General features: G+C 23.5%; 1 protein-coding gene across 6 annotated transcripts in view; it reads right to left on the bottom strand.

Annotated features, from left to right (window-relative positions):
* Positions 1-15,388, bottom strand: part of LOC113552232 (multiple C2 and transmembrane domain-containing protein) — a 56,530-nt gene that overhangs the window by 21,084 nt on the left and 20,058 nt on the right. For 5 of the 6 annotated variants that reach the window (XM_026955036.1, XM_026955001.1, XM_026955010.1 and 2 more), the window contains 6 exons: positions 6,963-7,336; positions 4,788-4,808; positions 4,484-4,637; positions 3,917-4,029; positions 3,491-3,599; positions 3,278-3,420 (listed from right to left, as the gene is read on the bottom strand). In XM_026955036.1, coding sequence (XP_026810837.1) covers positions 3,278-3,420; positions 3,491-3,599; positions 3,917-4,029; positions 4,484-4,637; positions 4,788-4,808; positions 6,963-7,336 — 914 coding nt within the window. The remainder of the gene's footprint in view (positions 1-3,277; positions 3,421-3,490; positions 3,600-3,916; positions 4,030-4,483; positions 4,638-4,787; positions 4,809-6,962; positions 7,337-15,388) is intronic. The other variant, XM_026955019.1, reaches the window with a different exon arrangement.

The raw sequence follows: 15,388 nt of genomic DNA, 5'->3' as shown, positions 1-15,388 counted from the left end.
CCTGCTTTAAAAATAATTACTTACTGTAATTTGTGTATCGCGCACCATTATCATAAGGTTATAAAACTACACGCTATTTAATATTCATATACATTATACAAAATACAACTAACAAATATATTAATACTTAATACATATTATAAATACGAAAATTAAAACAAAATAAAATGAGTTAGTTGTTATCGTAATGTGATTACGCACAATGTATACAACTTTTAAACGTTATCTTTTTGAAAGTGTATTAGTTTGGCGAGACCCTAAGCCTTAACAAAAGGGTTAATAAACTGTGTATCCGCACTCAGATTCACTTATATAACTTGAAAGAAGTATAATAAAATAAAGTCTACCATTGTCACTATAGTTAATTTTAAAAGTATTATTTAAAATAAATATTTGAATTATTATAATATAAGTAAAAATTGAATAACGACTGAACCGTGGAAAACCACACATATTTTTATGTAATGCACATCTTTATAAAATTAAACAAAAAAAAACCGATTTGCTCATCATAATAATTCACTGTGATTGAAACCTGAGTTTGACATTCAATTATTTAAAGCATATTATATAAAAACATTATGTATTAATTAAAAATTAAATCGATGGAATGTATTTTGTTAAATTGATATTAATGAAAAGAAAATAAGAACTTTACAGTCTATTATATATATTATATATGCGATAAATACTTAATATAATGTTTTATACTTGCATATGAACTTAATTTTTTTTAAATTTTATTTCTGATTTAACAATTTGAATTAAAAAATAATTATCTATTAAAAATAAAGCAATATACTATGCATAATGCTATATTTTTGAGTTGGAGGTTTATCGTTAATGTGTTTGTAAATATCGCAAAGGTAAATTTTTTTGTATGAAACCTTATTAGTTATGAAGTTTATATTCTTATGAATAAGGCATAACAAGTATAATATATCAAAATAATATATTAATAATATATTTCCAGACATTTTCATTTAATATGTTAATTTAGGTTTTAGAATGATCGACCATTTTTCATTTGAAATCATTATTTTATAATAAAATATTATTAATTAAAAATAGGTATATATAACAAAAATTAAACTTAGACGAACTTCAAACCAATAATATGGTACAATTTTTCCTTAAAAATACGGGTTTAGTATGTAGTAAATAATTGTAAATACAGCGGGATATGAAGACAAAGAGAACACTTGAACAAATTGTACAATTGCGTATGGCCTGCATTCATTGGATCGTGTACAATTTTATGACGCATGAATACATACAATTTGTTCAAGTGCGTAGCCGTCGTCGAACTACAACATAATGAACAGATTTATTCCTTTAGGAATGTATTATTCCTTAATAACATTAATACATTTCGGTAATTTATAACGTTATAGATGTTTTTATTTCAATTATTCGAAAAATATTGTAAATTTCAAACACAACTTCAATAGTTTAATATGAAACAGGGTAATTCAAATAAGAAATGTCGAAAGCACACAATGCTTAAACAAAAAAAATAAAGTATAAAAATCTGTAATTCAAATCCGTTCAAAACTTTCTCACAATGAGTATTATGGTGGCCATGAATCTGTAGTAATAACATTTTAGATATCATGAAACACATTTTTTATACATATATATTATGTGTATTTATACAAGGGGGTTCATCAAAAAGTAAACTCCATTCTCTTCTTTGATAATGCCGTTATTTAAAATCTGAATCTTGAAATGTTTAAATATATTACCATTGTTCAAGGGACATTTTTTTCTAAATAAAAATACGAGTATAACTTAATAATAATATGGGGTTCATTCATTTGGAAATTTCACTGTTTCAATTGGGTTAAATTATACCTATCTTTTGAACCTTGGTTGTAGCACAGGTTTTATTATTTGTATTTCCTCAATAACTATTAATCGCCATTTTTACTATTTTACTAGTGACATTGTTGTCGAAAAATCAATAAACAAATCTATTATAAAGTAAACATCACCATACATTAAATATTCGTACAGTGGTGTTATTGCCATAATGGTTAACAAACAGAGCAATTCTTATTATTATATAATAATATTATTTTTTAAATATTTTAAGCAACTATAGTAATTTATAAGATTATTATATTTAGCCGTACTGTATGTATAAGTGAATAATATAAGATTTACAATAATAAAATACGGTGATGTATACATAAATTTTAAAATACGATCTTTATGTATATTTTAAAAATTTAAAAATCAAAATTTGAATAAATTTACTGTTAAATTACAAATAGAGGCGAGTATACTTGGTGAATCATTCTATATATATTGTAATATAATAAATATGTATTCAAACTATTATACGTTTAATCATAGGCTTAGTAACTAAGGAAACCATTGTCAGTAAATTTTGCACCCATATTTCTTAATACTCGAAGAGTGTTTATAGTTTTGTTTTTTAACTCCTGTATGTTTCTATAAATATATATAAATATAAATTTCATGGTTGATTACGAAAATCGAATCTTCTTCTGTTGCTGTTGGTAACAGTCTATATGTTTGTAGCTTATCAACTCAATAATTAATTCACAGATTTCAACAAAAACTTCAAAAACTGTTCTTTAAGTTATAAAAAAAATTAGAGTTTAAAATAGCCTATAATTTACTATTCGTATATAATTGTTAAAAATATTTAAAAATAAAATTACATAATTACAATAAGATTTTTTTTTTATTATCAACTATTATGGCAACAATGCCACTGTGCGAATATTTAAAGTATTATGATATTTACTTTATGATAGATTAGTTTATTGATTTTTCGATAAAAATATCACCAGTAAAATAATAAAATATGGGTAATTAATAGTTGAGGACACACATAATAACGGGACTTGTGTTACAACCAAGGTTTAAAACATCGGTATATATTTAACCCAATTTTAACAGCGGGATTGCCAAAAAAAAGAACCTCATATTATCATAAAGTAATATTTTTATTTGGAAAAGAGTTTCCCTCGAGGCGGTGGCCTATGTGAGCAAAAAATTATAATTTAACAAAAAAAACATAGGGAAAAAATACAAAATACAAAATGCAAAGAACTATACTTAAACAAATTAGTAAAAACAAAATAATATAATCAAAATAAAATACATTAAAAGGTTTACATTAGATTTTTAATTTATTTTTAATAAACCGATCCATATTACGATATCTTTTACCTTTCACTTATAATATAAATAAGTATTTTTTTAAAATTATATTCTGGTTTTTAAAAATAAAAAAATGTCATACCTTTATTTGAACAGGTTCAAAGGGATCATCTAGTAAGTGTGTAACCGTTTCGTCCCAATTTGGGTTTAGACTTTTATACACAATTTTTGATTTGTGAATCTGTCTTCCACCTATCTTAAACTTCACATAAGGATCACTGAGACCTAAAATGTTGACAAATTTTAGTAATATAGTTTTGATAAATTTTCTGCAAATTTTTTTTTTATTAACTACCATTTTTATCTCGAGCAATGAGATCTTTTCCTTTTTTTAAATGTATTTTGAGTTGAAAAAAATCATATTTTCTGAGCAAAGCTTCATTTAGAATTGGATTTTGACCTTCCTAAAAAATCAAAATTCAACAACAAAATTTAATTTTAAAATGTTAAGCTTTTTGTAAACATATATTTTGAATAATAAAAATTTGTTTTAAAATTTAAATTATAAACCAAATTATAATTGCATACTATTGTTTAAGCTCGTGAGATTGGTATTTGTCTAAAGAAAATATTTTAAACAATGAAGAAATATCCTACTGCAGAACTTCATTTTTTTTTTAGAAATTATTTCTATTCTATAATAGATGCATGCCTATTATATACCACATTATACTAAAATAACATAATTACAAAAATAATACGAATTTATATTAATATTTACTGGTGTAATTATATCGATTTGTTGTTCAGATCTTATTGAATTTTGTCTCCGGAGCCGAATTTGATGATCACGTGAAACAACTTTTTGGAACCAATTCTGAGTCAATCCAAATTCTAAAATACAGTAACAAAATATATTTATAAAAAAGTATTAATGCTTAACAATTATTAATTATATTCAGTATTCAAACATTTTCCTTCAATGGGTAGGAAAAATGGTATTTTTAAAAATTTCGTACTAATTTATTGTTTATTTCTTAGATTTTGAAAGACGCCGAAAAAACAATTTAATTAGATATAGATATTTTGTTACTAACAGAAATGTAAATATGTATATTGTGATTTTTAAACAAATTTGTTGATAAAATGTTTAGTTTTAAAGTTAAAATTAGAATTATTCTTATTTAATGATTTAGATTTAATTTTCACTATTATTTATAATATATAATATTCGATAATATTTTACCATATTATAATACTCAGTTTTTACATAACACATTTTCCACCTTACGATTTTGTTCGAAGAAAATTCTCCTTTTTAATTTGAAATTTATTTGAAATTCCTTACCACTAGTAATTGAATTTTGAGTATTTTTTGAGTCTGAAGTCTTAGTTTGTTGTAATGTGTCTGGACGGACTAGTCTTGCTAGTATAGGAGATTCAGAGGGTGACTCATCAGTGTCAGAGCCTCGTGTTTTATTTCTCCCTTTAGCCCATTTCTCCTGAAATTAGCATCATATTAATGTAAATATATATAAATTAAAACAGGTTTCAGTTTGAATAAAAAAAACATAGCATATTATAAATAAATAGATAAAATAAAATAAAACATTTATTTATGTATTTTAAATAAAATATAAATTTTAATTTACTTCAGTAGAAAACCACAGATTCTAATAAAACATGTAATTAAAAAAAAAAATAATAAATTGTTAATTTATATTAATATTACATGATGCTAATTAAATTATTTAAATATTAATAAATAGTAGATTTTAAAATAATATAAGATTAAAACTTATTTACATTTTCTAAACCTGGGTAAATATTATATTATAAATATATTATAATACTTTTCTATAGAATATAATTATACATATTATATCAATATAGTAAAGTTTATATTCCTAGGACTATAGTATTTAAAAGGAAGTGAAATAGTTAGGTTGAATCGTACTTTTTATGTACCATAATATTTAAAATAGCTAAAAATATACTTAAAATTAACTATGTTTAACAAACAATACAAAAAAAAATTGACTAAAAACATAGTATGTCGTAAATTTCAAATGTTACGTATAAAATCCTCAATTATGTTACTATACTGAATTATTTTCTTTAAGTTTCTTATCTACTAAACATATATACTGTTATTAGTAGGTTAAATGGCTTGGTAGAATAATTGTCTTATGTATTCTTTTAGACTAAAGCAAACTACCACTAGTGCAATTTATCAAAATATAAAAATAATATATTGACAGCTATACGGGGCTGTATTATTTATTTGAACACAAATTCACAGAACTTAATTAATAAGTATAGACCAACAAATTTTAGAATCTATAATAAATTTGATGCAAAAAAAATCTTGATAAAAAGCTTAAAATATATAAATAATGATTATCTATGTTATACAATATTAATATTAGTATTAAGTACACAATATAATGTTCTTCATTTATAAGTTATAACAATACACAAATTGTATATAATATATTATAGTGATAAAATATGATATATATTTTTTAAATAAATTATTGTGAATACATTCGTTTAGTTTAATTTAAGCATTTATATTTTAAATAATTGTTTGATTATTTCAACGAAGGAAACGAAAATAAAAAAATTTAAATTTTAAATTATAAAATAAATAAATACTAAATATAGTATTTAGTAACACCATAATTTTTATTTAATTATTAAAATTGATTTTGTTAATTAAGATAATTGGTTAACTCATGCAACAATTCATAAACTATTTAAACATTTGAAACAACTAAATAAATATATCGTAACTATATAATTTTGTTATATGATCCTAAATAATTTTTTGTAGTTCCTCTTTTTTTTTTTCATAAAGAAATATTAACAAAAAAATATTATTTTTTAAATTTACAATTTTATACAGTAACATTGTAGTAATAATAATATTTTTGAGTTAAATTAGATAAATCTCTATTATTTTCAATTCATAAAATATATATCTAGTATGACAAACTCTATATAACTATAAATTATTTACTGTATAGGTAATAATTCTATTTTAATGAAATTGTATCAAATGTATTTAAACAAAAATTTTAGTTTGAAAATTCATTTCTAAAAATCAATTAATTTTATTTCAATGCAATTGTTTCGTTAGTTTTGTACAATAAGATAAAAATAACAAATATTAAAAAACCATTCGTAAATGAATGTAATCAACATATATTGATTTGATGGTCGTATAACTTTGTAATATACTAATATTATTTTGTACACTGATGCTACGTTATGTAACTACAAATTACAATAACACGTGTTAGAAACTTTAGTGTAATTGTATTATTCATTTTAAATATCATAAGTAAAAAAAAAAAAGAATAAACATATATATATATATTATTGTAATATTGTGCAAACGACTTTCAGACTTTTTTGTCATTGGAGTACCTACCTATGGTAATGAAGTTTGTATAAATTTTACCACGCAAATATTCTCGAACACCTTAGGGACACACGTAGCTTGTATAATATAAGTAAAAGATAATATTACATAATTTATTATATTTTATTTGTTGATAGCATTTCATCAAGCAACAATACATATTTTGTACTTCAATAATTGTACAATTGACCTTTTAAAGCAAAATTTCTTTCAAATTTCATCCACAGACCTATAGGATAAGTTACAAACCACTCATATTTCATTTCATTTGTTTATGTTTGTACTTTTATTAGAAAATACCACTATCATTCATTAAAAACAATTATTATAAGACGCATTTATTATTGTAATTTTCATTATATTTGATTCAAATTGATTCAAAGTGGAATTTCGTATTTACCTTCAAGGAATTAAAAAAGGAATGGGTCTTTTGCACCACGTTAATGCTTTGTATAGTGGACTGAGCGGTAACGCTAGCACAGGAAGACGAATTGATTGCAGATGGACAGCACCCTTGACCGGCACCCGGAGTGCTCGGCGATGATGACGATGCGAAGCTTTCCATCGTGACATGCCGCCGTTCCGCTGCCGCGAACTTCTTACACAAATAGTCCAAGTCCTCGGGATAACTGAGGTCAAAATCAGACTTCGACAGCGGACGACGTCGGACCAAATCGTTAGTTCCCGATTCATCGTTGCAGGGTACTGACGATCGGTGGTGATCGTGTTCTCTCAAAGATCTCGTATTAAATTCCACGTGGCATACATTCTCAGCTATAGTAAACACAAACAAGAAGACGGTTCTATAAGTAAAAAATATATTTATTATAGACATTTTATTACTTGGGTTCTCAAAACACCCATTTTGTTATAGCTCATAACTTATAAAAGCTTTTATGAAATATTAATAATTTTTAAACGGGCTAAAAAAAGCATTTGAAATTGTTGTGTGCGTTTGTTATATACACATATAACCTAGGCAAAGGCCAAAGGGCATTATAAAGACTTTTGTCCAACCCTGAAAGTATAGTTCATATCAAGAGAAGAAATAACACGCAATATGCCCTGTTGCTCATAAAATCCCACAGGATCATTCATCCGGGATTTAGTAACGTTTTGTTGACTTCATGGCTGTTAAGAAATTCCTCCATTGCACGGCATAGACATATTATTGTTATGGAAAAAACAATAAAGTAATTTTAGATCATACGTGACACATATTTACTAATTATAATCAATTATCATTATCAGATCTATCGATTTAATTAACTGACAGTAAAATCCAATTATTACATGTTGACAATGACTATCATAAGTCATAAGATTAAATAATAATATATTAATAAAAATACATCATACGAAAATATTACAAAATATGAATTTGCATTTTATCAATCACATTATACTTGAGAATTATACTAGAATACAGTAGTTTGGGTACATTTAACATACTACCATAGTTAATCAAAACAACCATTACAAAAAAAAAATAATAATAATATTTTACATATTATAACTTATTTTAAAATGATTAACAAAATGTTCTAATAAAAACATTATTTTTTGTCATACTCATTCGGTAATTATATTGTTGTGTTAGTTAACTATATGTTTTAAATAGTTTAATTTTTTATGACGAACTTATAAAAATTAAAATAGTCTGCCATTGATTTATCATTATAATCTTACTACAATATTAGTTAATTATGAAACATTCTATAATAATCCATAGTTCCTATTAGAAATTTAATAATTTAGGTAAGTATTTCGATATATTTTTTATCAATAAACCATTGTTGTATTATTATTATTATTTAGCTCAGACAAAATATAAATTATAAGATTATAAAAACATACTTTAATTATAAGGAATAACTTGAAAAAACAGACAAAATTCCTTGATAAGAATTTATATGAGTTTGTATAGTAATGTAAGGTAGCCACTATTATATTATATAAAAAAAATATATTACTGTACACTTCTTCTACACATTTGACTAACTTACGAAAGGCCAAGTTGTGAACATTTTTTTGAGAAATATATTTATGGCTACATACTTTTAAATTATTTCAACACTATCACATTGCTGTACTATAAACAAAAATAGGACAAGAATTAGCCACTGCTTATATTTTTATTGCTGAGATACATACAAAATCGGAACTATTCAACAAAGTCCCTAATATACAGCTGTATTGTCATATAAGAAATGTATTAATAATTTGAATAGTTTTTTTGTATGTTATACAATTCTAATATGAACAAATATAAATTTAAAAAATAATAATTTGGATTATACCTATTATAAATTAAATAATTAGATTCAAAATAAAACAAGACATGGGATGTTAGAAATTGTTATAAGTGTTATAACGTTCTTATTTAAATGATAAATAATAACCATTACATTTTATTACTATATTTTTTACCTATTTTTTTCTAAATGTAGTCTAACTATGAATAATTTTTATATTAAAAAAGTATCAGAACCTTAAGATTATCCAAACTTAATATCTTTTCACATTCATTATTTGTGTATCGACTTACATTATTTATACAACACCAACTCAAAATTGGAAAACACGCTATAAATATTAACTATATCACGCAAAGTTTATTTTCATTCGTGTGAAAACAATATAATATATAGGTACTATTAGTATATAGTACAAGGTGACCGATAGAAACCTGACATTTTTCAGGTTTTAAATGCATCCAGAGGATGAACACCAGTACATTACCTATCCGACGCAATCTTTTACAGTTGACAAATATTTCAAATAGCATGTATTAACATACATCTGTGAGTATTGAATTTCAATTTTCAACTGAGTTCTGTTCATTTCAAATACATCAGAATTCCATCGGTCACTATGTATATAAAAATATGTAACACTACCTATTATGTTTAACCCAGTTAGAAAACCATTTAGATGTTAATCTGAACTTTAAACAGTTTAAATTGTCCATCTTATATTATATATAATTGTGCTTACGAGCATTTTCCGATCACTTCTTTCTTGACCTATCGTAATCACTACTCGTGACTACTATAGAATAAAACATACAGTTATATTACAGTTAGAAATTTGTAGTGGTTTATGTTACTATAATATTATCATCTATTGTTATTTAAATGAAAATTCTCAAGTTGCAAACATGTTTGTGATATATACTAAACAAAACAATAAAAGCTGAAGTGCAGTATGAGTTCAAAGTTCAGATAGTTTGAAATGCTAAACCTTGTACATTTTCTCACCCGCATAAAATATTAAGTATTTTTAAAATAACCCCGTTGATAATTAAATCATGTTGCATTCGTGCAGATTTTCGAGTAGGTTTACAACATATATGCAAACAAGAATTCTTCTTTAAAAAGTATCGTTGTTTATTGATTTTGCAATAACCGACTAAGCACCGTATAAACATAAATTTTAATTTTATTTGAATTATTGTTCTTCACTAGTAAATTATAGGTACCTATACAGCATTAAGTATATATTGTATTTAAAATTCAAAATTATTGTTTATAAACCATTTAAACAAAAAAGTTAAACAATAGACGAAGACTATGTCGGGTTAATTAGTAGTATATTATAGTCTTGCCGCTAACACAACCAGATCATTCTTATAATTTATTATTATAGAATTAAAGATATAAATAAATGATAAATTATCAAATTTAAAAAAACGGTTTTGAGATTGTTATAATATCTAGCAATACTAGATAATCGCCAAGTCAGCTTTAATAAAGCATAATATAACTTTGAGCTAAGCAAATAGTTTTTTTTCGTAATAAATGTATTAGGATACTTGGAAATTATCTTAAATTAATGTGGTATATAATATTTATCGTATAGCTGCCATGCTATAGTGTCACATCAATACATCATTATTTATTAAACATGTTCAATTATTTGGGTTCTTTAATATGTTGTATTCTATAACATTGAATAAAGTAATAGTTATATGTATATATAGTTCATACATACAAACAAATTTGCCAAAAATGTTTTAATGCTTATAATATTATGTTTCTAACGAAACTCATTAGTAAGGATATCTCCTAGGTATAAGTATAATGTGACTAGTGAAAAGTCCAATGGCATATTTGAAATGTATGCTACTATAATCATCAAACTTTATTAATATCGGTTTTAGATATTTAAAATACCTAGTACAAATTATAATTAGAAATATTTTTAATAGGTACTAATTTATATTTAAAAAATACAGGATTTTAATTTAAAATATATGAAATTATAATGTAAGTAAATCAATAGGACGTATAATAGGTAAATAAAAGAACCACCAATCCCGAACACCGTCATTATAACGATCAGCCACTATAAATTCGAGAAAACCACATTCATGGAGGGTCACCAATCATTCAAACCAAATTCTATTTCTATAAACAACAAAGAAATCTTACTTCTTAAGTTACATGATGAATTCACCACTACAGAGGATACAAATCTCACAAAGAGCTACACGTAAAGAAGTTCCATAAATGGATGGCTCCTTCAACCAAGTTTTCTATTTCTATAAGATTAGCTAATTTAATTTATATTTAATTTTAATTTTTCTAATTCAATATTAATCTTGAGATCACTTGTGCTTAATATTAATAAACAGATTATATAGTTCTTAATTAACAATAAAGAATAACAAGTAAATAATTTCATTTTTACACCTAAAATAAATACTAAAATGAATTTATAAATGTACAAATGTATTCACTATAAATATGAAAATGTCTCGAGTTAATTTATTCACGGCAACTTTTGTAGGAATTTTATAAGATGGCATTTGTATTCTTATCGTGCTTTTAGTTCGTTAAACTAAAAGCATGATACTGTGAATAATTATTACTATGATAACTGCCTTTATAAAAAAATATACACTTATAATTTGACTATACACAACTTAAACCATTATACATTTATTTACTTATATCTTTAAAATATATTTTGTACAATTTTTAAATATTATTTTAATACTTTTCTACTATCGTATATATTTATTTATAGTCAATAAAATACAAGAAATAACATTAATGAATAAGTATTAATTTATTGTTAAAACTCATCTAACTTTGTTTAACTAAATGTAAATTATGAGGATTTTGAAAAAATTAATGAAAACTTACAAAATACATTATTGATAAATACATGTTATACGATAAGAGTTTATTATCCTTTGATAAATATTAACCGTGTAAATTTAAGTATATTTTTAAATATCAATGTGGTAAGATTGAATTTGGAGAATGTTGATATTATAAATGAATAAAAATTAATTTAAATGTTTTAGGAATATGTTTGTCAAGTCACAATCAATATTACCTATTGTGTACATCAGACAAAATTATATAGACTTAGATTGTACATAATTTTAAATTTACAGTTTTCAGAATTAAAAATTTTACTAATTTGAATATTAAATTAAAATCTATTATTTGTGTTAAAAATATAGACAATTTAGATTTAGATATATAGCTGATTCAATTAAAATAAATTAATACAAATAATTAATAATTTACTCATTTTATAAATTAGCATGATTCAAATTTTTCGAGAATTACAATCCGTATAATATCCAAATAATCATCTTTGCAGCCTGCACAATAGTATTCAAAAATATATGTTGATTGTCAATATTGGTTATTATAAATTTTTAATACACAGCATCTAAATAATATTTAAATATATTGTATACTCAAGTATTTATTAAAATTAATTTAACTTTAATAAACTTTATATTTGTTTGATATTTTCATTTAAAAAAGTGCTAAGCATAAATAACAATAAAACGAGCCGGAAAGGGTACAAACTACAAAGATACTTCTGAACTTATAAATTAAAAGCATACAGTTAAAACAGTTTTCAACACTTAAAAAAACGAAACACGCACTAATTTAAAACATAAAATAATAACTAAATATTAAATTAAATATCTTTTTGATGATTCATTCTTGTACAATTTTCTATCTCAAAATTTGCAGTGTAAAACTTTTGATGTACTTATTTTACTATAAATAATTGTTATATTTGTAATAAGTTAAAAGCTAATACTTTTTTTGATTTCGCATAGAATGTATTACTATAGTTTAAAAGATCTTTATTTATTTGAATAAGTGGTGTATTATATTTTATTCTTTGCTACAATTAAAAGGTATCAATAATTTATTATTATTATATTTTAAGTATAATTTAATAAAATTTTAAGTAATCACCTAATACACCCATACCATAGATTAGTTCGTTAATATAATACGCAAGTTTTTATGCTCACCTAAATAGTTTTATTAAAATCTCGATAATATTTTAGTTTCAAAAATTATTTTGTTCTATTTTTAATATTACAAAGATTGGTTCTTTAAAACATTACGATTTTTAAAGAAGTTATAAAAAATATATATTCCATATTTAGGGTTCTTTATGAGGTACCTAAATTAAAAATAAAATAATAAGTAGATATAAAGTGTTACAGTTAAGAAAAGGGAGTGAAGGGAGAAGTTATTGAGAAATGGAAAATCGAAAAAGAGATTGATAGATACATTATATAAATTAGTGTACGTATTTGAAAAACGAAAAAAAGAGGGGATAAAATCCATATAACACGTATCAAGGTATTTGTAGTGATAAAAAAAAAAAAAACTAAAATGGTTTCTCTGAAGTTTTTGATGATTATATACAAGTGTGTGTATTACTTAATCTATTTATATTTTTATTTTTAATTAATTATACACCGTGTAGTATATACAGTTGTGACAAATAAATTAAAAAGATATGTTTTAAATATAGAAATAAATTTAAATGTATTAGTCTATTGTTTATTATTTTATAATTATTTAATAATATAATTTAATTTAAATATCCCTATACCTACTATTCATCATTGATTTATCAGAACTGTAAATAGAAAATGGATAGTGTGGTGTGTTAGTACCAAGAGTTTCTCATCATTAGTACGTGTATTCAGAATCCGTCATGGTACATCGTTTAATAATATCTCTACTGAATAAGGAGAATTAATTATTTTATTTAAATTATAATTTTACGCTGTTACTACAGCCACTGCTATACATACTACCTACTCTTATTGCATATTCATTAAGTTCATTGAAATTATATTACTAAAATGATACAATTTTAATTAGTTAAAAATATCTACACGATAGAAAAAATAAAATGAATTATGACGACATTACTAATAGAAAAACTGAGAGTAAATAATTGGCACAACCATAATATCATAATATTATTATTTTTATTTTTTTCATGTAGATATTTTAACAAATTAAAATTGTATCTTTTTAGTAATATTTGTTAATGAACTTAATAGACATAATATTATAGCTTACAATAAAAATTTAAATAACATAATTAATTTTCCTAACTTTAAATCTTAATAGAGATGTTACTAAATGATTTGTCACAAAATTGTATCATACAATGATATATTACGAGTCCTGAACGCGACACACACTAATGATGATAAACTTGTTACATTAACACACTGTGTTTATTGAGCAAGAACCCAATGAATCACTGTTTCCAATTCTTAAAAACAACAGTTTAAAGAAAATAATAAGATTTAAGTCCATTTCAAAAGCTTTAAATAATAATTAATGAAAAATATTCAATTTCTTTAGATTTAAATATTTTTATCACCAAAAGATTAAAATTTTTATAATTATTGCATGATTTTCTTATAAATTTGTTATCTGATTCACAAAGCTCATTAGAAAAATATGGGCTATGTCGCACATAATTTCATAATTTCATATTAGAATTTTTTTATCCAGCTTTATAGCGATAATTATTTTTTACCTTTATCATTAAAAGTTAATAGCTATTTAATAATCATAGTAGTATTTATACTGAGTAAAATTATCATTAATACATAGTATAACAAATAGTGATGGATCGAACCCTGATTTTTTAAATCGGACCGAACTTGAACAGAACTTTAAATTATTTTTTCGAACTCGAACCAAACCGAACCTTCATATTTTCTACCGAACCGAACCGAACCGAAACTAGAATCATTTTAAGTCGAATTCGAACTCAATACTTTTTATCATTATTATTATAAATGGTACATAAAGTGCCCGTTACAGCTTATAACTTTCTATCGCCAATAGTTTAATTATTTCTAAATAATGATTATCAATTTTTATTTTTTAAAAATAACTTTTGAAGAATTGTACAAATATTTGGTCTTTGAACATCGAGGGTTCGGATCGGTTCAGTTTGAGATTCGAACAGTTAGACCCATCACTAATAATAAACGTTAATAGTTAAACTTTAAATTAATGTTATACATATCGGGTTTATCGCTGTGTAAAATATTCATAATTGTTAATCATTATGGCAATATCGCCAATAAGTTTATATGCCATTTTTGTTGTTTTATCGATGAAAAATTTGGCTGATATTTCTACACAATTTCACAAGCTAACCAATAAAATTTTTACTTAAACAAAAATCCTCTCGTACGGGTCCGGTGACAATAATTTTGTCAAATATATTTGTTAGTTATTTACAAACTGATAATTTAAAATAATCAAAAGAGCATAATTATTTTCAATAGTTTGATTTTAAAAACCAAACTTATATTGAATTTTAGACAAGAAACTTTAAGAGATTATCAATATTTTCTTTCCTCATTTTATTGCAAAAGAATTTTAATTATAAGTTCTTAGAAATTTTCAAAAAATTGTTTTTGGGTTAATAAAATAAGTTTGGTTGAATTCAAGTGCATTAAATTTAAAAATCAGTTTGTTCTAGAAAATGAAGATTCGTAATATTACTACGTAA

Source organism: Rhopalosiphum maidis, chromosome 1 (assembly GCF_003676215.2).
Source record: "Rhopalosiphum maidis isolate BTI-1 chromosome 1, ASM367621v3, whole genome shotgun sequence".
Lineage (NCBI taxonomy): Eukaryota > Metazoa > Arthropoda > Insecta > Hemiptera > Aphididae > Rhopalosiphum > Rhopalosiphum maidis.
Note: the sequence above shows the minus strand (reverse complement) of the source record. Positions and strands in the feature narration are given on the sequence as shown.